Genomic DNA, 25,620 nt, shown 5'->3' with positions numbered 1-25,620 from the left:
AAGGAAGGAGAGATCCAAAGCATAAGCCCCTTGTTGCTGGTTTTGAAGATGAAGGGAGCCATGGGCCAAGGAATAATGATGGCCTCTAGGAGCTTTAAATGACTCCTAACCAACAACCAAAAAGGCAACAAGGACCTCAATCCTACAGCAGCATGGAATGAAATTCTGCCAACAATGCACCTGGAAACAGATTCTCCTCCAGAGCCCAGCCCTACTGATACTTTGATTTTCAGCCTGTGTGACTTGAGGCAGAAAAACCAGCTAAGCCCGCTGGATTTCTAACTTATAGAACAATAAGATAATTTGTATTTTGTTAAGTTTGTAGTAATTTGTTACAGCAACAATAGAAAACCCATGCAATAGCTCAAGTTAAAACTATAATGTACAACTAAGATGACAAAAATGAACAAAGATGGTGTGAAATCACCAATGAGTCATAGGCAATCTTTTCCACTAACAACTTTCTTGTAACTATTAGTTGGTGTGCAGAATATCAGCGTAATGATGGAGCAGAAACAAAAATAGCTTTCAAATTAACCAGAAACTTTAATTTGATTTTGTGAAAAAAGCTTATGAGCACTCAGGCTGCTTTTCTGTGTTACCTATGAGTTTCATACAGTGCAAATATTAATTAGGGAGAATCTGTAACTATGAAGTGCTGTGTAATTCAGGAAGACATCTTTTCCATATGGTTACTAGAAGACAAATCCTTCCCACATCATATAACACTCACAAAAAGTACATAACAAACAAAACTGAAACTTGAATCTGAGTTATTTGAATACACTAGCACTGAAAGTCTATTTTTTTCCCTGAAACCAATTATAAAAAGTGGTCCCAATTTCAACAATTAAAAATTTTTTTCAATAAATACGTAACGACGTACTCCAATGGGTCAATGGATTTTTTTTTCAAAGGTAAGCTAAGAATGAATTAATGCAGGATGTTTTTGAAAAAAGGGAAATATTATATCCTATATTATGATTGTCATGACACAACCTAATGGCTGTTAACTTTCAGTTTTATTTGTTGCACTCAAAATCCACTGTATATTTAAGCATATATGACAAAGAATACAACCATTCTTCCTAAAACAATAAAGATACTATCCTTAGAGTTCACAGTTCTACAGCAACTTTACATTAAATGTTCAAAACATTGTACAACCACAGATAATTGTGAACAGTCTTGAGAGCTGTATTTTGGTACATTAAGGCAACTTCAGCCAACACTTGAAGAGATTCTGAATAACTGTTACAACAAAGGACAAGTTTGATATTTGAATATCTGAGATTTCAAGAAATATTAAATGTAACTTATGAACACCACAATTTGTGAAACTGTGATCTTACCTAAAAATGAAGATACTCATCCTATCAGTATCAAAGATACTTTTTTTTTTAAAAAAAGGAATTTACATTGAATGTGGGGATATAAACCCTGTATTTAAACAAGGGCTTTCAAACAGTTTCTCACACACATCTGTGAGGTAGGTTATTATCTATATTTTTAAATGGAAAAACTAAATGAGGTTATGTGATTTGCTGCTGCTTCAGCAGCCAAAGGAAGAAACAGATTCCAAGTTAGATTTTGTTCTTGGCTCTGAGTTGTTTCCTTGACAAACTTTTTAAAGGGTTAAAATCCAAAAACTGCTATTCATTGCATTAATTTTTAAAGCATGAGAAGGCAGCCAAATGTCCAAGGTGACTTATAAAGTCAATCAACATAAAAAAAGTAGAAAAATACATTTAGCGAACAACTTCTGATAGCGGTAGTGTGAAGTTTGGCCAAGGGAACTCAATCAGACAGATGCAAACATGATCATTTGTAGGAGGCAGCTCTAAGGAGAACTGAGAGGGATTAAAAAAAATAAAATACAGTTTGAACAAGATTTTATTACTCTTCCTATAATTTAAGGGAGAAGGCACAATTTAGTGTTTGGTTTTGTTTTTGTTAGAGCAGTGAATCTTTCTTTTCCACTTTAGGAAAATGTTATCTGTCTAGAAAAATGGTCATTTTTGGTAGCAAACCTTATTTTAAAAAATGTGTAACTGAAAAATGCACGTTTAAATTAGAAAAAAAAATAACAATGCAGTTCTCCTTGGCTAGAACATTTTTGTTCCTCCTTGAAATTTTAAATCAACACTAAGTAGCAACCACCCCCACCCTGCCTCAAAAAAGGTTACACTGTATGTACTGTAAGAACCTTGTCAAAATTCTATGTATTATTCAAAAAAGTTTTCATGCCTGATATTCTCCAAATTCAAAACTCTCTTATTTTTCTGGAGAGTGCGCTACTCTAGGATTTAATTACACTTTAAATGTACTTGCAATTTACCTACCCTGCTTGTCCAAACAATCATGAGCTACTTCCATAAAATCTAAACTACTTTAGATATAAACCATTTTTACCAAAAGTCACATACACAGTCACAACTGGAAACTGGCATTGCTATGCAACACTGGCAGTAAACATCAACATTAGCTTGCAAAATTAATACAGGCCTACAGTCTGATAACTCTTCTAGACCCAGCCTGATTCTTATCAGGCTATGGCTGAAGAAGTTTAATTAAAACTCAATCCAGTCTAGACTGTGAGACCTGTTCTTCATGCTATTACTGTTCAGTGACATCAAATGCATCACAATTATATGTGGAAATGCTAGTAAGGATGCCAGCGACTTGCTTAAATGAAGTTTTTATAATTTTTAAAGCTCAAACCTAAGTACATTTCAAAGTTTTATAAGGTTTGGGAGAAACTCTATCAAGCTAATAATAATTAGGTGTTTGTAAATTAGAACTATACTCTATGAAAATATATCATCTACTATAAATACAAAATGAAAAATTATCAATCTGCATATGAAATTTAGATAAGCCGAATTCAGATAATAGTCAAAAACTATAACAATTTAGGTCAGGGACTAGGACTAGTTTTTTGGTTTTTTTTTCCCCAGACAAAGTCTTGTGCTGTTGCCCACGCTGGCATGCAGTGGCACCATCTTGGTTATTGCAACCTCTGCCTCCCAGGTTCAAGAGATTCCTGTGCCTCAGCCTCCCAGTAGCTGGGATTATAAATAGCCTGCCACCACACCGGCTAATTTTTGTATTTTTAGAAGAAATGAGGTTTCACCATGTTGGCCAGGCTGGTCTCGAACTCTTGACTCAGATGATCCACCTGAGGATCCCAAAGTGCTGGGATTATAGGCATGAGTCACTGCACCTGGCCTAGTTTTCCTTTCTTAAAAATGATTGTGCTATGAGAATCACATAAAATTATAAGAAGAATCATGTCTTAAAGTTTCTTCAGTATTTTAAGCACCCTCAATAACTTAGAAATATTTACAAAAACCAATATGCTAACAAATACTTCAGATAATTACATCTCAGTACAGTCAACTGGTTCAAATAATTAAACTAAGAACTATTTATTTAAGACTACTTTATGCCACTCTAAGACTTGAAAGCAATACATCTGTGTTTATTTTTATTACTCAACCACTCTGATGTTTTATTAATTCAGACTGTTCTTCCCCAGAGGAAAGGTGGTTTCCTATAAAGAGCAATTGATCACTGTTGAATGCCTGCATGGCGTTAAAGCTCTATGAACAGCTTTCTGGTCCTGCTTCCTCATCTGGAAATGGCAAAAAAGCTTTTTCTGGTTACCTCACAAAGTTATTATAATAGTAAGTAAACAATATGGAGGGTCTCTAGATCGAAAAATCACTATAAAAAATATATGGAACACTTTCATCACTCCAAATTTGTAATGCTTTGCTTCATGCCAAGTGGACATGATGTTTCACCATGTTTGGTTTTCTGGATGATTTTTGCCATTTGCATTCCTCTGGCAGCTGTATTTAGAAAAATATTCAAGTATATACCTTTGATATGCCTTACCAAATCAAAACAGAAACATTCACACTAGTATAAAAACTCTAAATATATAAAAAGTGAACATTAACACAATCATATGAAAAAGCAGAAAATAACTTTAAAGCTCAAAAGTACCTTAGAAGTGTTAAAATCTACCTCTCCCATTTTAGGAATTATAAAAATGAGGCCAAACATAGGATGTGTCTTACCAATAGATTGCACATATCCCTCATCCAGAGTTTTTAATAGAGTCTTTGAGAACTACTATTAAAATAAATTACATTCCCTATTTAAAAAGCCACAGGGTGACACAGGAGAACCAAGTAAATAAATGCCAGATTGAAAAAATTGGGGTCTTTAAAAACAAATAAACAAAAACAGACAAAATTGTGAACATGTCTAGCAATTAGATACTGAGATTTTACAACCATTAATAGGATGTATATTATTAACCAGTGAACAGACAAAGTGGTATCTGTGGCAGGCATGTTCCAGGTGTTTACATTTTCTAAACAGAAGGTGAAGTGCCTACATTAACTCAGTACACTGCACATTATTAGATGCTACAGATAAATCCAAATAGATCAAAAATCTATAATACTTGTTTATGATTATTTTCTGAACTATGTCTCATTTATCAGTAAAAATCAATTTGTATTCCCTGAGTACAAACTGGCTAGGGAATAAGAAAAAGCAAACCCAGAATTATAAAACTGTCCTGAAAAACGCATTTGCAGAAAATGGAGAATTGTTTGTGCTACATATAGCCAATACCCTGACATAGAAATACAATTATTTCTGATTAATTTAGGCTCCTGGATTCTCTTTACAGATACCTAGTATCAAGGAATGTAAACACTAGAGATTACAAAAGTGTCTCTTAAAGGGTTTGTTAATCAGAACAAAAACCCAACTTGCAAATGGTTTGCCTACTTCCCTCTCTGCATATTCAGTCTGAGAAGTTTCATATTCCTACATTGAATAACAGGAATTAGACCTTCATATGGTATCATAAAGTATTTACAAAATGTTCACTGACTACGTATCTTAAAAGAATCAGTGACTTTTAAAAGTAAGAATAAGTGACTTCTTTTAAAAGTAAGAATCAGAATTTATCATCCATAGAGCCGTAAGCATGAGTCACTAGTCTCTTAGACTTTTTTAACAAGTAATCTTGTTTCAGGCTTTTCAGTCACCCATCCATAAAAATAATGTTGCACTCAAAAAATAACACAAGCTGATTAAGAAAACCAGGATGTCATGCAACAAGTTGCAGACACAAAAATTCTATTTAGTCCAGCATTCACTCATGACGAACATGTCTGCAAGTTAAAACAAAATGACTCTAATTTTCAATCAGATTCTTCCCAACAACTGATAAAAGGAAGTGCTAACTTAATTATTAACTACCCTAATTATGGCATTCTGGGACAATACTTTCCTAAAAATGCATTGGATATTAAGTTTTTTTAAATGAAAAATATGACAAAGCAAACTTCAACAAAGTTATATCGTTTTCTTTTTTTCACAGAAAGACCTGTCAAAGTCTTTAATGCTTACATCCATTGTCACCTTCGATGGGAAAATTGCATGCAATATTTTTCAAACTTAGTCCATGCAGTCACTTTTTCTGTGGAGCATCTCACAGGATATACTTTGGGAAATGCAGTTCTCGAAGCACATGGAGTCCATTTCCATGATATAACTAAGGCCTTATCTGTAACCTAACAATAGAAGCTCTCCTCCAGAGTCTTAACTGGAGGAAATTATTCTTAGCCCACATCTACTTACCACATCCATAGTTTACAAGACTGAAATGTGGAAATTTGGGGTTAACTGATTCTTTCCCTATCTGCCCACAAGCAACAAAAAGCCTGCTGTAACAATATTCTACCTCTTATTGTGCTGGACTATGTCTCCTGAAATATTCTCTAAAAACCAACCATCTAGATTCATGAAATAGCTGTTTTAAAAAGATGCACATAAAAGAACCCAAGCTGTGACCATTAGTTCTCCTAAAATTCAGTAAATATCAAACTACAGCTGTTCATAAATACTGGCAAGATTTAGAAAACAGTAAATAAATTAACTCTCAAAAAACATGACAATCATCCATATAAGGTAATTTTGATATGAACAAATTTTTAATATCTTATCTATTAGACCAATGGAGCTAAAACACCACTAGATTCCTTCTGCCTTCAAAATTTTTGTGCATTTTGTCATTAGGGTTAAGTAAGCTGATTAGTTCATTTTTTCTAAGTTAATTCCATTCATAACCATGCAAATATTATGAGGAGGCCCTGTTTTTCCCAAAAGAGGTATGTACCCATTTGGAGAACCCAAAACTATCCCATATCTATAATGCACATCAGACTAACAGCAGGACTGCTTTTCCCTATACAAATAATCACTTAATTACCCTTTGGTGCCACAAGATGGCAATCTTTCAATAATTAAACCTTAAACTATCTCAAACTGCAACCTGCCCTCTTTCCCAAATTGGTGAACGATTCTCTTATTTTGGTATTAAGAAGTTGAACTAATAAGTTATTTACATCAGTTTTTAAAAGATCTGCAAAGTCATATGATGTGACACAATGTAAATTCCTGATTCAAAGAATGTTTAAAGACAGACACGCCTGTCTTCCACTAACACGGAAGAAACTTGGTCTAATATTGTCATTTGCCTCTTGGTAGAACATACATTTTTTTGGCAAAGAGAAATCTTTCAAGGTAATGTCATTTTTCTGTTTTCAAGAGCTTAATGTTTTTAGGGTAATTCAGGTAAATAAGATGGTTAAAATAACAAATGAATAAATACAAATTAGATAAATCACACATAATTTAAAAATACTTTAAAACAAAACATAATCAATAAACTATTATTTACTCTACTATATATAGTTTGTTTTTTTAAAAAATCTTAAAAAAAAATGCACAAAGCAAAACAAAAAAACTGTTTGGTTTTTGCTTAAAAGCACTGATGTGTGAATACATACAGATATAGATATATATATTTACTTATTTAAGAGAGAATTTCTTTTCTTGATGTTCAAAGCTTCCCTGCCCTATCAGGTTCAACAGTGAAGGTCATAGCCTACCAAGCTTTGGAAGTGTACACAAGCCCTTAGGTCCAGAACTGTGTTTTCAAACTTGAAACTAGAAAAAAATTCAAAAGCGGTATCACTCAACCACTGAGGATCACACAATAAACAAAGACAGTAGTGACTAGGACAGGTGGAGTGAAGGGAGTGGCTTCCAATGAAGAATTAGCATTGTGAGATGCACCAGGACCCTAACACCTGACACACAAAATAAAGATCAAAAAGAATTCTCATTTAAAGGACTGTTGATACTTTAACTATTTTATCACTGTTGGTGAAATGCAAAAATAAATAGAGCCATAAAGAATTTGAGAAAGGTAGGTTTTGAAGGCATTTTTAAAATGATGTAAGTTTATGTAAAAGACAAAAATTGTTGCAATTCCAGATGTTCTAATACTAATTTGACTTGACGGCTCTTAAGATAAGCATATTATTCAGGGAAATTGCAAGCTAAAACCCTGAGTTAGTTACAGTTGTTTTTAAGGAATCTGAAAATTGTGTTTACCTGTTACATGACCCCAGTCTTTCTGTTGAATATACTAGGCAGTATTTGTAAAAATACTGTCAGAAGTTGGCTTCTGAAATCTTGAGGGCAGGTTTTTAAGATTTCAACATTTAAATAATATCTTACTAGTGGTTCTTTTACTTTTTAATCGTTTTTTGTTAAAAAAAAAGTTGGGGGCATAAACACAGCAGAAAGCCTACTGAAATTTAGGAAGTAAACTGGATTTACCTACACTAAACAGTAAAGCAAGGAGGTGTTGCCAAACCACCCTTACTTTGAGATGGTTCGCCAGTGTGGTGTGTTAATCATCTGTAATGAACTCATAATTGTAAATTAAAAATCCTCATCGATATTAACCTATTAAAGATACTGCCTATGTGAATTTATCATAGGCACAATAAAATTACAGATTTTTACAAGGAAATAAGATGTCAGATATTTTGTTTTCAGTAATTTCAATAGCATTGTGTGTCCCCTGGAAATAATTCATGTCTCTCAATTAGTATTGCAGCAGATGTTATCCAAAAGTAAGACAAAAATTTAAAGAATATATCTGATTTTCATAGAGCAGTAACAGAAAGAAACTAGAGACAGATCATCAGCGGGCTAAAGTAGTGATTAGACTGGCACACATTTCAAAAAAATCCATGGTGTGACTGCCCAGGCGAGGTGAAACGGAAGACAATGTGCTTCCAGTCAAAGAGCCAGTGAGAGAGCCAGAAAGTGAATGGCTCTCTGCAGTTGTGGAATCAAAACTTGATCTTGGTCTGTGTAAGCCAGCAGCAGAACAGGAACGCTGAGGTGTTGAGGAACCAGACCTCTGCTCCACTACTTCATCTGAAATAGGCCAAAGAAGAGCAATTTATATTAAAAGCATATATGCCCAAACCCTTCCTATGAAATTATGATATTCAGAATATTAAGTAAACACATCTGAGTGAGGGCAACTTAATACTGAATGTCATGTTTCACTGTTTTAGGAGCACAATCCTCTTCCTTCCAACAATCTTAACAAACATCACTACCAATCACAACACTTGCACAGAGTCAAAATGTGGTCCCTAAGTCCCTCTCAAATTGGAGTATTTGTCATTGATATTAGAATCAAACTGATATCTCTGCATGTGAAGAAAGTGTATTCTTGACAACTTATTTTCTTCTAGCATATCAACAAAAAAAATCATTAAGGTAAAAATAAAAGTTACCACGATACATTGCCTTGGGAAGACAGGGTGCAAAGTGAGAGAAATCTTGTTAAAACTGAAGATTCTACGATTCCCAGGACCAGTCTCCAGAAACTCTGATGTAATCAGTCTGGAGTGGTTCCCAAGAATTTGCAATTTAATAACAACACGTAATTTCAATGGAAGAGGTCTGGGATCCATATAAACACCACCATACATTGTTGACGGTAGCTCAAGAGTAAAATTTAAATGCTTTGTTTAAAACAACTTCCCTAACTCTAAACTCAGTTCCATTCTTGTTCCATCTATCACCTGACCCTTGGTTTATTCTGGTTTTATCCCACTTGGGCCTCTGAAATGAATAATCACATTTGGTTTACTCAGGTTTAAACCTCGGCACACACTAAGTTCTTGGATGTGACAATTTTCCCTGACGCCTTTGGCTCCTTGATTGCCATGGGTACCTAAATCCAACCTAAATCCCAATAGAGACCTATTTGGTCACCCTGGCCACCCAGGATGAGGAAAGGTAATGAAGGGGAAAGTTTAGACATTACAATACTAATAAAATATGAATGGAGAAATGTGACGAATCCCTGACAAGTCAGTTAATTTAAAAGGTAAATTAACTCCCTGTTGTTCCTTACTTGTGCTCCACGGCCAACACTTCAAATGATTCTTTTATGCCATGGAGATACTTCTTGTGGAAAGATTCCAAGTAAGGGTATTCAACACATCTTTCATCTTTTTCACTTCACTTACATTTTGGTTAAGTCTAGATTACTTAAAAACCAGTGCACGACCTACCCACCGATGTCTTCGAGACGATTTTAACATCTGGTCAACTAGTGCCAAATTTTATCTTCTCAGAGCTCATGCATGCATAGCTTCCTTACCATCAATGCTTTTAAAGTCCAAAAGATAGCTCCTGTTATCAACCAGGTAAAGTTGTAAGCTCATTTTCACATAATTGCCAGTCACTGGATTTTTTCTTCTTACACGAAGATGGTATGCATTCACTACCTAACGTGAAAAATCAATTAAAAATAATAAACTACAAAATATCTCCCTTTTCATTGCAAAAAACAGCAAAACAAGTAATTAATATGTGTGAGGTAGGAAAGGAATATCTGAATAATTTTTTGTATTACTAGTAATTTAGCATTTATTTAATCCCCACTAGTAGTACCATATGGCAATTAAGATTTAAAGGAAAAACTACTTGAATTTGGGGTACTGAAAAAAAAGAGAAAGATAAAGGAAACAAAGAGAACCCACAGATTACATAAAGTCTAGCCTTCACTCTAGATACACATCAACTCTAAAATAGTGATTATAATTTGGTTGCCCAGTCTCTGCTTAAACATGTTCATGGATGATTATGGAGTAGAAGGAACAAAGAGAACCAAGCACAGTGGCTGATGCCTGTAATCCCACCACTTTGGGAGGCCAAGGTGGGTGGATTGCCTGAGCCCAGGAGCTTGAGACCAGACTAGGCAACTTGGTGAAGTCCGTCTCTACAAAAATATACAAAAAAAAAAAAAAAAATCAGCCAAATGTGGTGGTGGGCGCCTATAGTCCCAGCTACTAGGGAGGCTGAGGTTGGATGATCGCTTTACCCTGGGTTGCAGTGAGTCAAGATGGTGCCACTGCACTCCAGCCTGGGTGACGGAGTGAGACTCTGTCTCAAAAAACAAAAAAAATAAACCTGCATTGAATATTCTGGATTTTCAAAACATCTGTGATACTAGTTTCAAAAATGTTTCAGTACAGAATTTCAAAGATGTTAACATCTCTTTCTAAACTAACTAAGACTGCTTCAAAACAAAGAGTTTTTTTATATAATTTTAAGAAAATATTTATGTACAAATAAAATGAAAATGACTAATTTATTTGAACATGTCAAATCTATATTTACATGGTAAGTTGGAACATTTTTCTTCTTCCTTTAAAAGTTCATAATCCTCAGGAAAAGAACAAGAGTGAAAGGTATATTTGAAATGGAAAAATGCCCTCCCCACACACATATTCAAATAGAACTAAAATAAAATTAAGCACTAATTTTTAAGAAAAGCAAACTGTGGGCTGAGAGTAAGGAAAATGTACTATAAGCATTAAAAGCACTAGCCAAATAATACAGAATATCACAACTTAGAGAAAAGTGTTTATTGACTGAATAAATACGTGTGATGGTATAATTTGTATTGATTACTAGCTATTACAGCCACCTGCCTCTGTCCCCTAAAAAAGAAAAAAAACTCCCTAAAAAAAGAGGAAGTAAAAACATACTATCTTTGAAGACACTCATGATTTTCCATCGCTATAATGCATGCTGAAACCAGTAAGCTATTTTCTCAGATGATTTCTAGTTGATTACTTTTTTTCTTGAAACAACACTATTTTATAATTCAAAATATGTTGGTTTCCAGCATCAACTGGTTTTCATCCTTATAGAGGTTATTTTTTGTTTGTTTTTAATGTGCATGGTATATTACTAGAAAAAACTGTGCTTAATATTCAACTCAGCAGTTCAGAGCAGCTTATCATATAGAAAAATGGCTTCTACAAATGATCCTAATACATTATAATTTCTTACCTTCCATTCAAAATCCAGTTGCTTCATAGCTCGGTAAACTTCAGCCATAATGTCATATGGTTTGCTCTGACTTCGGATTCCAAGATGCCACTTGGCTTTTTTCACAGCTAAAGATTTGGGCTTAGTCGTATTCAGTGCATCCAATGGACATCTTGCTTTGGGGCTGTCTGCTATAAGAGGTGGCATCCTTTCTGGATGAGGTTTCAGGCCTGGAGGAATATGCATGGCACTATCATCCATAAAAGAACCAGATGGAGGACTAGAGGCGAGGTAGAACTCACTGGCTTGGTTCATTATTCTCCGATTGTCAATGATAAGATGATAAGCCACTGCAAGCTGGTCTTGAGGGTCACCGCTATATAAACTGTTCATTACTTCTGATTCTGTACACTCAAATTTTTCACACACTTCTTTCACAGCCTCATCATCAATGACATTAGCATCATAGGAAGGGTCTTCAGGAAATAAGTAACTGGGCAAATCTTGTTTAAACCATTCATGCTCTCTAGGAAAAACACAATACACTATTGTAAGACATGCTTTGGCAAGTCCGAATAATTTAGACATTGGGCAATACAACATAATAGAATCAAAAGATCTGGTCTCGAGACCTAGCTCTGCCACTTACTAGCTATGTGACCCTGAGCAAGTTAATTACCCACTACCCTTGAATAACCATGGTTATAAAGACTTGAGCATTTGGCTGACATTCTCTCAAAAATAAAAAAAACAAGCCCATCACTTTAAGGAAAAAAACCAGCAATATTTGTTGCCAATGATAAAATTCAAGCTTTCAAGCAAAACTTTAAAATTTTGTATTATTTGTATGAGTGTAACAGCTTCCCAATACTTAAAGACTTTCTGATAAAGTTGGTGTTAATAATAATAAATGTTTTTCTTTTCCAACTACTTATCTGAGATCATATCTTCTTTACACACTTCAATTTATACGAAATAATGCAACAGATTGAATGAAGAAGGTATGAGAACCTAGCTGTCTTTGATATAAAATAATGTCTCTTCTCACAATTTTTTTTTTGTTTTGGAAGATATGGTTATTTTTCATGAAAGATGTATTATTTAACATATAGTAGGTTTATAGTTATTTTTAAATGAATTAAATGTTTTTCTTAATTTTTCAGTTTTAATTGTAATGTAGTAAATATTTATAGATATAACTTACATTAAAATAAATCCCCCTTGAGGTCCTCAGTAATTTTTCAGAGTTACAGGATTCTAAAATCAGAAAGTTTGAGAACTGCTTTCCTAAGCCATATTTTCTCACACTTCTGGGGCTTTGCGCTTGATGTTACTATTGTTATCCTAGAATATCAAACCCTTTTCATCTAACACAAACTACTTCTTCAAGATTATTGCTACCTGGTAGAACTGGGCTTCCCCTAAGACAAGTGCAAATGAAGATATATTTTGACTGAATGTCTTCTATTCACTGACTAATTTATTTATAAATATTTACTGAGGAAATACCATGGACAAAAAGAAACACTCTTCCTCGCAAAGATTATATTTTAGCTGAATAGAGATTAAACAAATATATATAGAAATATAGTTACAAATATGCAAATCCTGAGATAAATATTGCAGGAGAAATTTCATAGAGTAAAATGAGAGTGTTTAATTTAGAATGAGAAGTGGGTGATCAGGGAAGCCACTCTGAGTAATATTTAAGCAGAAACTAGAATGATCAGAAGTCAGCTATGCAAATAGTTGGGGAACGGATATTCCCAGCAAAAGAAACATTATGTGCAAAAACCATGAGACAAAAAAGAGTTGTCTGTGCTCTAGGAACTGGAATGAGCTCAACATCATGAAAGCAGAATGAGTTGAGAGGGAGTGCCAAATAAAATCAGATACTTCTAAGAATTGGAGGCTATAAAAAGGAAATCTCACAATTTGAACTGGTGGTTGATGAAAATCATTGAAGGATTTTAAAGAGATAGGGTAACATAACCTAATTATCATTCTGTAAAGATCATTTTGTTTGTGGTATAAAAACTGAATTGAAAAGATAAAGATGATGATGATGATGATGCTAGTTGCAATAGTCCAAGTGAGAAATGATGGTGTGTCAGACCCCGAGGATATGTCCAAAGATAAAATTTCTACAGCTACTAAATTTTCTATCACAACACAATCTTATAGTTGTTGATTTTTTTCTTAATCTTGCCCACTAAACTGAGAGCTTCTTAAAATAGTGACCACACCTTATTGAGCTCTATCCCACTACCTAGTACAGAGTAAATGCTCAATAAATGCTGAATAAATATTTGAACAGACAAAGTATGAACACAAAAATTCATTCATGTGTTTATTTGAGATATAATAATATTAAATACCTATTAATGTTTAGCAATAAAAATAACTGAGATAGATCTTTTCTATTTTTTTGGTTTTTTGAGACAGAGTCTCACTCTGTTACCCAGGCTGGAGTGCAGTGGTGTGATCTCGGCTCACTGCAACCTCCGACCCCTGGGTTCAAGTGATTCTCCTGCCTCAGCCTCCTGAGTATCTGGGATGACAAGTGTGCACCACCACACCCAGCTACAAAAGAAGTAACAAAAGACAAAAAAATTATGTTACTTGTCTAACATTTTTAAAATGACAAATAGAGAAGTTAAACACTTTCAAAATAAACTCAAAAAATCTACTATTTCATAAAACAAAATACCAGCAAAAACAGTCAAAGTCAACTTTTTCAGAACCCTGGAAATTAACCAACAGCTTGCAACAATCTGAAGACTGTCTATTCAAGAAAAATGGCTGAATTTCAGTAAGAAAGTGAGATTTGTGGCTTTTTGAGTTGTCCTATGTCCAGTTCCCTTTGTCCAGTTCCATGGCAGCATTGAAAACCAACAGCCTCATAATCACAGAGCTGAGAAAACCAGGAGCTTAACAACCACTGGGGCACTGGGGTGGGGAAAACAGAGAAGCAGAATAGTATACAGCTGCCCAAAACTCCTACCATGAGAGAACTGTCATTATTTTACTTACCTAGCAGTTCTCTGGAAACCTCCCACTCATAAGCCTGGTTTTTACGTGACCTGACTCAGAGCTTACTCTTGCAAACAGCCTTCTCCCCAGGGCATTTGTTTAAAAAAAAAAAAAAAAAAATCAATGGCAACTATCTAACATCCTAACATGCCTGAAGCAGCAGTGAAAGTTAGGTAAATGAAAAGCTGACCAAGACACCACTTAAAAGGAAAAATTAGGAAATACAAGTTCCAGAGGGGTCTTCAGAAAGCTCTGATGTATTTCTGGGACTCAGAAAGGCCAGAAACAAATGCAGGGTTGTGTGTTCGCCTGAGAAAAAACTGAAAGGGCCATTTTGAGGCTCTGCACAAGCAGGAAATGAAGGCTAAGGCCGAGTCACAAACTGCCTGTTGGAGCACTGAGGATATACCCCAACATGCACACAGAGCCCATCAGCAAAGGATGGGAGACTTATTAGATCAGGGTATTTAAGGAAATTTTCGTCTAATCAATAGCTGATCATTAAGCTAACCAAAGAGAGATTTCAGTAGCCATATAAAAAAAAGAATACAGATTTTGCAGAATCAGATCAGGAAATCACCAAACAAACAGGAGCAGCAGCAACAACATATGACAATCATAAACTCTAGGTACATACCCAAGAGAAATAAAAGCATAACCATACAAATTTTGTGTGTAAATGTTCAGGACAACAGTAATCATAAAAGCCACAAATTGGAAAAAACTCAATCTTCATCAACTAATGAACAAAATGTAGTATATTCATACAGTGGAATATTTTTCAAGCAAAAAAAAAAAAAAAATGAAGTACTAATACATGCTACAGTAGGAAAGTACTTTAAAAACATTATGCTAAATGACAGAAGCCAGATACAAAAGGCCACATACAGTATGATTCCATTTATATGAAATGCTGAGAACAGGCATAAAGACAGAAAGTAGATTAGTGGTTGCTAGGGAGGAAGGGGAAATGGGGAGTGACTCTTACTGTGTATAGTTTCTTTCAGGAATGATAAAAAAGTTCTGGAATTAGATGGCTGTAATGATTGTGAAACTTTGTGAATATACTAAAAGCCAGTGAATTATATACTCTAAAGGGATAAATTTATAATATGTGAATTATATTTTTAAAATTAATTTTAAAAAATAAGGAAACATCTAAATTTTGATTTCTAATTCATTAATTTAGTCAAATGACCGTAATTTCTTGTAACAACAACTGCCAATTTTAAAAGCTTTTTATTTTCAGGAGTTAGTTTCTGAACTAACTCTACAAAGTGATCAGTGACTAGGATGTTTATGGAAGTTCATCTGAGACAAAAGCAGTCCACTTCACATGGGCTATTATACAGGCATCAGAAATTATGTATTTCTATCACTGCTACCCGAAATGTGAAATTGATATATGACTTAAGGTTAGATTATAAAGACTAGCAAATTTTAGAAACCCTATGATATGCCCAAATTTCTTTAAGTACAGCTAAAAGGTTAATAGCTAACATTATGTTCTACACATTGTTCTAAAAGCTTCAATTATATTAAGTTGAATATTTGCACTTTCTGATATTCATTTTTAGACCTACTTAAATGGCAATTTCACATGGTTCAGTCCATGACTACCTTCCCCCAAATTCTAATGTATGTGGGAAGTAACTAAAGTGCACACAGCTAATAAACAGAAGCACTGGGATTTGTGCTCAGTTGAACTTCAGACCTCTCACTTTAACTATAATAACATTAATACTATTACTAGGTTAAGGTACCTGGGGGACACAAAGATGTGTTTTCTGTGAAGACAATATCTATCTTGTTTACCACTATATTCCCAGCACCTAGCACAAGACCTTGCACAGAGCAGATGTGAAATATTGATTAAATGAATTAAAACAAAAATGGTTAAATAAGCAAATAATATAGAGATATATTTTCCAACCTCCAATGGCTATCTTACAAGAAAATAACAAATGTACAAAATAATATTAAGACAGTAAGTATATAGTAGCATAAGATATAAAGAAAATGATAGATTAACAGAAGGATAGATGTCATAGAATTGATATAACAATCTGAAATAGTGGAAGTAGCACAGGTTTTGAATTCAGTTTAAGTTCCAAGTTGAGCCCCAGTTATGCTCCTAATTAGCTGTGTAATTTTCAACAAACACAGATTTACTCAATGTTTAATATGTGCTAGACTTTGTGCATTTTTCTATGAATCAATAATTGGTCCCTAATTTAAAGTAACTTATAATTTAATAGGGGCAAACAGATACATAAATCATGACATAACCCTTCTGAGCTTCAGTTTCATGGTTTGTAAAATGGTTTATAGCTACCTATGAAAAGTCAATGCAATAACATAGTCAAGCCATATAGCAAAATGCTTGCTATTTTGTAATTTTTCAGTAATTAGTAACTATTTTCCCTATTGAACTCTATTTTATCAAATCAAAAATTCCCCAACATTGGCCAGGTGTGGTGGCCCATGTCTGTAATCCTAGCACTTTGGGAGGCCGAGATGGGAAAATTGCCTGAGGCCGGGAGTTCAAGACCTGGTAAACATAACAAGACCTCAGCTCTTAAAAAAAAAAATAAATTAAAAAAATAAAGAATCCCAAAACATTAAAAAACTGAATATAGGTAAGTAGAAAAAGATGAAAACTACAGATTCAAGTTATCATATTAAAGTACAGAGATGAATGATAGCTTTATTCCATCTACCTATGTACAAATTAACTCTTACCAGTAAACATATGACATTCTTCTTAATCTATAAATATACAAACATCTGTTTTAAAGTAACAAATCAGTGTTATTACCACCTGAATTTTTAAATAATTTTTTGTTTGTTTTTTTGAGACAGAGTCTCTCTCTGTCACCCAGGCTGGAGTGCAGTGGCACAATCTTGGCTCACTGTAACCTCCATCTCCAGGGTTCAAGGGATTCTACTGCCTCAGCCTCCTGAGTAGCTGGGACTACAGGCCTGTGCCACCACACCTGGCTAACTTTTTGCACTTCTGCTAGAGAAGGGGTTTCACTGTGTTAGCCAGGATAGTCTTGATCTCTTAACCCCGTGATTTGCCCACTTCGACCTCCCAAAGTGCTGGGATTACAGTAGTAAGCCACCAAGCTGGCAAAAAAAAAAATTTAATATAGATGGGCTCTCACTATGTTGACCAGGCTGGTCTTGAACTCCTGGGCTCAAGTGATCTCAGCCTTGCAAAGTGTTGGGATTACAGGGGTGAGCCACTGCACCCAACCTATTACTATTCTAAATGTATATGCTGATACAAGCAGCTGCAAATACATCAGCATGTCTAATTTTCTTAAAAAACAGTCAATTAAGAGAACTATATATGCTAAAGAACTATAAACACAAAGGGCTTTATTTCCTCCTAAGTTCATTTTTATAATTAAATCTGATGGCTAATTCACACTTTTATATTTTTGCGCATGAGGTTTGGAACACTGAAGAAAGGCTGGGAAAAGAAAATGATACATAAATGCAAAAGGAATCATCAGTCATTGCTTGCAAGAAATCAGCAGCAGTCACATAAACAGCTACCTCAGCCATCATTTAAATATTCCAAAGGTTGGCTGGGCGCTGTGGTTCACGCCTGTAATCCCAGCACTTTGGGAGGCTAAGGCGGGCAGATCACAAGGTCAGGAGTTTGATACCAGCCTGGCCAACACAGTGAAACCCTGAGTCTACTAAAAATACAAAAAATTAGCTGGGTGTGGTGGTAGGTGCCTATAATCCCAGCTACTCGGGAGGTTGAGGCAGAAGAATTGCTTGAACCCAGGAGGTGGAGGCTGCAGTGAGCCAAGATTGTGCCATTGCACTCCAGCCCGGGCAACAGTGCAAGACTCCGTCTCCAAAAAAAAAAAAAGAAAGAAATTCCAAAGGTCAGAGGTCTCAAAAGAGTCTTTTCTAGGACTGGGTGCAGTGACTCACACCCATAATTCCAGCACTTTGGGAGGGCAAGATGGGTGGATCGCTTGAGCCCAGGAGTTCAAGACTAGTCTGGGAAACATGGCAAAACCCCATTTCTACCAGAAATACAAAAAATAATTAGCTGGGTGTAGTGGCTTTCACCTATAGTCCCAGCTACTCAGGAGGCTGAAATGGGAGGATCATCTCAGCCTCGAAGGTTGAGGCTACAGTGAGCTGTGATCATACCACTGCACTCCAGCCTGGGTGACAGAGTGAGACCCTGCCTCAAAAAAAAAAAAAAGTCTTTGGTGGCTAAAGAAGAGAAGAGGAAGAGTTCTGGAAAGATTTCAAAAGAATGTGTTTGTAAACAAACATGGATGAAATCTTAGGTAAGAACAAAAAACCTCTAAGAAACATGCCTTGATAAGTAATAAGCAGAATGCAATGAATCATCTTGCTACTATACAAAGGTATGTTATATACAAAGGTCATATTCATAGGTGCATTAGCAATGGCACTTTCCAATGTTTCTCACGTGACACAAGAGCCTTCACAGTAAGCCCACTAGCAGCTATTGAATTCAAAAACTTAGCAAAACTTTTTATGCTTTATGTTTTTAACCATATGTAAAATACATAAATCTCACCCTATTTCTCCATTTGAAATTTTTTCAGACACTTTCTAAACATACCATATTTCCAGGCCTTTTAGCATTATATAGGCAAAGATGTAAATAAGACACACTCTTTAGCCTAATATCATAATTTAAGAGAGAAAAAAAGACACACTGAGAAACAACTAGATACAGGATGAGAATTAAATAAGAAAAGCATGAACGAAATGTTCATAAAATAGATATGAAAGCACCTGTGGAACGTTAATGAATGAATGGAAGTCTATCAGGTCAAAAAAGAAAACAGAAAAGGCATCAAGGCAAAGAGAATAATATAAACAAAGACGTGAAGACATAAAATCTATGTTAGGTTAAAGAAACAAAGACAAGTTCAATGTGGCTGAAGCACTTGTACTTCCCCTTCTCTTCATTGGCCAGGGGTAAGGCGGCGAGGGCAGGAAATGAGACTTTAGGAGAATCATTCAATTAAGATCATTATTATTCCTCTGAGAAAATATACATAACTGAAACAAAAAGAATAATCACCTTATGTCTTTGATAGTTGCTCGTTTCAGTGGGTCAACCTGAAGCATATGCATCAGGAGAGTGGCGACAGAACGATTGAGATATTCTGGGATATAAAAGACACCACCTCGGATCTTCTTAAATAATGTAGGTACATGCTCATCATCAAATGGGAGGGTGCCACAAAGAAGAGCATACAAGATAACACCACAGCTCCAGATATCAACTTCAGGACCTGCATACAATCTAAGAAAAAAGATGACAACACAAACCTAAAATGCAAGTATCACTATTTCTCTCTATATGTATCCTACTTCTATATATAGGTAGTCTGCCTTCAGTACATATTCATTTCCAAGGTCTTTACTGAAGTCCATGGCCACTCCCCAATATTCAATGGTTGCTCCTCAAAGAGAATAATTAGGCTAGCCAATTACTATTCAAATCTGACAAGTGGATAGGGTATTTTTATTTGTCACAAATTCATTTAACTGAAACATACTAATTAAAAAATATAACACTTTCTGTGGTTGATTTTTGAGGGAAACAAAAGTAGATGACCATAAACTTGAAAAAATACTATAGTGTATAGGTTAAATCTTTTTCTTAAAGAACTATTACAAGAAAATATACATATAATAGAATTTTTAGCCCTGGCATACCTTTAAAGAATATTTAAGGCCAGTCACTGTAGCTCACACCTGTAATTCTAGCACTTTGGGAGGCTGAGGTGGGTGGATTGCTTGAGGCTAGGAGTTTGAGGCTAGCCTGGGCAACATGGTGAAACCCTGTTTTTACTTAAAATATAAAATGTAGCCAGGGATGGTGGCGAACACTTGTAGTTCCAGCTACTCAGGAGGCTGAGGTGGGAGGATCACCTGAGCCCAGGAGGCGGTATAGTGAGATAAGATTGTGCCACTGCACTGTAGCCTGGGTGACAAAGATGCTCTGTCTCAAAAAAAAAAATTTTTTTTTAAACATTAAAGTACTTAATTAGTACTGTGTAGACAGTATTTATCCTGTATCACATTATCCTTCGTATTTACCACTTTCACTCTCATCACTTCCTAGCTCATATGACTAAAATTAGCTTTGATCCAGATAACCTATGCTTATAGTGTTATTCCTTTTTTTCTCTTACCTTGCTACAGCATTACAATTCCCACGACAGCATATTATCAAACTCAAACCTGGGCCTGAGGTAACAAAGTAAATCTCTACTATTCCAATAAAAAGGATATAATGTTTACATAAAAATGGCAATTGTTTACATCATTTGCTGTATTGTTCAAACTCTTTGCAATGGACTGAATGCTTACAGTCTCCCAAAATTCAAGTGTTGAAATCCTAACCCCCAAGGAGATAGTATTAGGAGGTGGGAACTTTAGGGGTGTGATTAGGTCACTAGTGCAGAGTTCTCATGAATGGGATTAGTGCCCTTATAAGAGCAAACCCAGAGAGATCTCCCCTCCCTTTCACCATGTGAAGTTACAGTGAGCATGCAGTAGTCTATCAGGAAGCAGACCCTCACCCAGATACCAAATCTGCTGGCACCTTGATCTTGGACTTCACAGCCTTCAGAACTGTGACAAATAAACTTCTGTTGTTTATAAGCCATCAACGTTATTGTATTTTTCTTACATCAGCCCAAATGGACTAAGATAATACTGGATCTGCTATTTGCAATAATACTTTTACCATATTTTCTCTCATAGGATTCTGTTAACTTTTAAAAATCACACATTGATCACTGTAGAAAGACTTGAGTTTACCACTGTAATCTGTATAAACATTTTTAAAATGTACCAATGAATAAGTTATATAATTACACAATCTCTACTTATATAGTTTAATTTCATGAAACAATATTGTCCCCCAAAGTCTCATTCTTCCAAAGACAAAATATAAAACAATGCTCTATACACTTTGAAAAATATGCAAGTTAAAGAACTGCATCTAATAAATAATGACACTAGTTTATATTTTGCAAATTCTTACTTTCTTATCTGTACTTTTCTAAAATAAAAGAGATATTAAATCAGGATCTACTTCAGTTATTTTTCCAATGGGGAAAACTTCATAGGTATATTTATAATGACATCTAAATGAAATGTTTAAAAATTTATAATATAACCATTATCCCTTCAACAATTGAAAAATAAATGAACAATCCAGTTCTACCATGTTAAAATCTTATCTTCCAAAGAGAATATATTATAATTAAATGTTATCAGAATGAACACAAGATTACAAAAAGTTTACGCTTCACTGATTATTACCTGCCTGAGATGACTTCAGGTGCCGCATAATTCGGAGATCCACAACTAGTTCTCAGAAATTCACCATCTGACATCATATTAGATAATCCTAAAAACAAAAGTAATGTTTATCTGGTGCTAGATTTTTTTAAAAGTAAATAAAGTCATATAAACACAAGCAAAATTTCAAGTTCTTCATCCTCCACACATCGTTTATTAGTTATTTTATTTTTTTAAAAAGGCAGTGGAAAGCATTTGACTGAAAGAGATTGTCTCAGAGTGCTTATACTACAACAAAAAAGCTAAAGAACATCACACGTATGAGTGAAACTAAATTTCCTTTCTAAATAAAAATGTTGATTCCCTTCACAAATGAGGTTATTCTGAAGCACATTAACTTTCCCAAACATGAAAACATCAAAATATGATTTATCTATTTCCATAGTTGAAAGAATAAAACAGAAACTATTACTTTTTTGTTCTATGCTTTCAAAAGCCTCTTTAAATGCTATAATTAGAAACCAGATGGGCTCCAACTCATAAAGAGATTATGTTCCAAAAGTTTTTAATTCAGAAATATTTAATTCACCATAGAAAATATAATCTATTGAACCAAAAATCTAGTTGAGTGATAACACTAAATGAATTTCATGATTTAGAGAAGGAAGAGAAATAGAGAAAGTAGTTTCCTAGTTTTTAGATTAAAGACAAGGTAAAGACCACAATAGGCAACACTAGCCGGCACCTGTCTATCTTTTTAATCTCTCACTTCCTAATCTTTTTCTCAAATAGCCTATTAAGGCATCCTTTCCAGGTATGTTTATCCCAAAAAGTGTTTGGAGTATAAAAATCACATTTTATGTACCTTTTACCCCTGACAAAAAATATGCTCTAATTAAGTTATGTTACCCTAAGGACTTCTTTGTGGATCAATTCAGAAGGGCTTTTTTCCAAAACTACATGCAAACTTCCAGGTACCTCTGTTTATATGCATTCATCAGGGAAAGTGCCCATACTTTCATGAGATTTTCCAAAGAAGTTTGGGACTTCTCCCTTCTCTTCAAAAACGAAACAAAACAAAACAGTTATGCATCATTTTCTTAGGAGAAAATTCAGATTGAATAATTTATCTTGATGACAGCCTTCTAACTTCTCTAGAGGTATCCACATTTTTAAAGTGTATTTAAATGAACAGAAAAAGCTACAAAGGAGATTTCAACTAATCCCTTTACATGGTACAGGATGCACAAGTTTGAAATGGAAAGTTCTTAGTTCTATAAGTTGTTACTGACATGCTTTAAAAGGTAGCTAGTACATTCCTAAACAACCTTGGAGTTACATACCAAAATCAGCTATCTTGGCATTCATATGTGCATCCAACAGGACATTCTCTGGTTTCAGGTCTCGGTGAACAACCATATGCCTATGACAGTAATCCACAGCAGACAGAATCTGCTGAAAGAGCCGCCTGGCTTCCATCTCTTCAACCTATCAAGCATAAAAGAAACTGCATTAAGAATATCTGGGGCTGGGCGAGGTGGCTCATGCCTGTAATCCCAACATTCTGGGAGGTTGAGGCAGGTGAATCACCTGAGGTCAGGAATTTGAAACCAGTCTGACCAATGTGGTGAAACCCCATCACTACTAAAAATATAAAATTCAGCCAGGCATGGTGGTATGTGCCTATAATCCCAGCTACTGGGGAGGCTGAGACAGAACTGCTTGTACCTGGGAGGTGGAGGTTGCAGTGAGCCTAGATCATGCCACTGCACTCCAGCCTGGGCAACAGAGTCAGGCTCTGTCTCAAATAATAATAATAATAATAATAATAATAATAATAATATTTGGGACATCTATTTAACAAGAGTTTTAATTTCATAATCAGTCTAAATAAAATTAAGCAAGCTAGAATTATGTTGGAATTCTCAACAAATCAGACAAAACATCCAACCAAAAGCTTGTAAAAGCTCAACATGTCAATAGATGAGTTTTTCTTTGTTGTTAAGCAATAATATTTAAATTTCAATTAATATCATTAAATGTGCACAACGTTTTGGGGAATTGACAGTAAAACAAACTATAACAGAACATATGTGAAAGTGCTAAGAAAAGGAAATAACTGATCCTCAACATGATTTTATGGAACAGATTTTGAAATGCAATAGCATCATGTTGGCAATTAAGTAGAACATGTTTTCTAAAATCAGTATTTCAAAAGGTATACAAGAAATTTTGTCTAACACTGTATATGTTTAGTTGAGCATTATTATAGAAACAATGTCAACCTTGACGATATCTTTGCAGTGTGCTATTTCCCAATACTTTCCTCCTTATTAGTTTAGAGGTTTAGTGTACCAGATAGTATGTTACTCACCCGTCCATGCTTACAGATGTAGTCAAATAATTCACCTCCAGACACATATTCCATTACCATAAAAAAATCTGTTGGAGTGCTGATCACCTGGTATCTTTTTGGTTAATAAAAAAAATTAACAAAATATGTTACTTTGACCAAAATCAACCGGGCATTTCTACTCTTGCTACAATTTTATATTTCAATGTTTTATAATACTTTAAGATGACTTAAGTTATCAAAATAATCACAGAGCTATAAACATGGAGCATTACAAAATTATTCTACTTCTTGAGGCTCATGGCCATTCCTTTAGATCCTCCCTTTCATGTTTACTAATTTTTGAAATCTTTCCCTCTCAACAACTAAGTTAAGCATTAATTTTTCCATTTAAACAAAATTTGTTTACATGCAAAGAAGATGAGGTATCACATATTTAAAGATAAGTAGAAAATATACTTGGGCCAGACATGGTGGCTCATCCCTTTAATCCCAGCACTTTGGAAGGCCGAGGTGGGAGGATCACCTGAGCTCAGGGCAACGTTTTGGGAAATTGACAGTAAAACAAACTAAAACGGAACATACATGAAAGTGCTAAGAAAAGAAAATAACTGATCTTCAACATGATTTTCTGGAACAGATTTTGAAAAGCACAGGCATCATGTTGGCAGTTACGTGGAACATATCCTCTAAAGTCAGTATTTTACCAGCCTGGGCAACATAGCAAGACCTCATTTTTGTAAAACATATATGTATCATATATATTTTTTCCTGGACATGTAAAATGATACTACAGAGATATATTCAGCAAAATCCAGAAAGTGAAAAATGACCATTTCTTTAACAAATAAAATGCAAGGAAAAAAAGGGAAAGGATAAACTATATGTTAAAAGTAACTCAAGAGACAATTTGACCAATTATACTATATAGACTTATTTTGATTCTTATTCAAATCAACTTTAAAAACCATTTATGAAATAATCAGGAAAATCTACATGCTGATTAGGTGGTGGATAATGTTGTTAATTATTTTAATTAAGATGTAATAATGATACTATGTTTATGTTATGTAGAATTTAAAAAGTATTTTCTAGAGTAGATACTGAAATCTTTACAGATTAAAAAGATAATGTTGAGATTTACTTCAAAATAATGTGGTGTAGGGGAAATGGTAGGGGAAGCAGATAAAACAATGAATTGACTATTGTTGAAGCTAATAAAACATACATGGGGTCTCACCGCTTTACTTTTGTAAATGGTAATTTCTATCATGAAAAATTAACTCTGTGTGTGTGTGTGTGTGTGTGTGTGTGTGTGTGTTTCCAGGTACCCAAAGCTGGTCACATTAACAAATAATTTTAAAATGTAGCTTTATTTGGTAAAATAAAATATTTTCTCAAAAACTACAACTTATACCCCTACACACAATTTTACCAAACCAAGTTTTGAAGACTTTAAAATTAAATATAATAATAATTTTTATTTAATTTTGAGACAGAGTCTTGCCTTGCCACCCAGGCTGGAGTGCAGTAGCAAGTTCTTGGCTCACGGCAACCTCCACCTCCTGGGTTCAAGCGATTTTCCTGTCTCAACCTTCCAAGTAGCTGGGATTACAGGCATGGACCACCATGCCCGGCTAATTTTTTTATTTTTAGTA

The 25,620-nt window shown here is 34.7% G+C and overlaps 1 protein-coding gene across 1 annotated transcript in view; it reads right to left on the bottom strand.

Annotated features, from left to right (window-relative positions):
* Window positions 1-522: 522 nt before the first annotated feature.
* Window positions 523-25,620, bottom strand: part of PRKAA2 (protein kinase AMP-activated catalytic subunit alpha 2) — a 70,887-nt gene continuing 45,789 nt past the window's right edge. The window contains exons 3-9 of the mRNA XM_021667725.2: window positions 23,984-24,077; window positions 22,953-23,097; window positions 21,631-21,718; window positions 19,373-19,597; window positions 11,269-11,773; window positions 9,569-9,695; window positions 523-8,325 (exon numbers count right to left, since the gene is read on the bottom strand). Coding sequence (XP_021523400.2) covers window positions 8,087-8,325; window positions 9,569-9,695; window positions 11,269-11,773; window positions 19,373-19,597; window positions 21,631-21,718; window positions 22,953-23,097; window positions 23,984-24,077 — 1,423 coding nt within the window. The 3' untranslated portion in view covers window positions 523-8,086. The remainder of the gene's footprint in view (window positions 8,326-9,568; window positions 9,696-11,268; window positions 11,774-19,372; window positions 19,598-21,630; window positions 21,719-22,952; window positions 23,098-23,983; window positions 24,078-25,620) is intronic.

Source organism: Aotus nancymaae, unplaced genomic scaffold (genome assembly GCF_030222135.1).
Source record: "Aotus nancymaae isolate 86718 unplaced genomic scaffold, 86718_ANA_hifiasm-v0.15.2.pri h1tg000007l, whole genome shotgun sequence".
NCBI classification, from domain to species: Eukaryota; Metazoa; Chordata; class Mammalia; order Primates; family Aotidae; genus Aotus; species Aotus nancymaae.
Note: the sequence above shows the minus strand (reverse complement) of the source record. Positions and strands in the feature narration are given on the sequence as shown.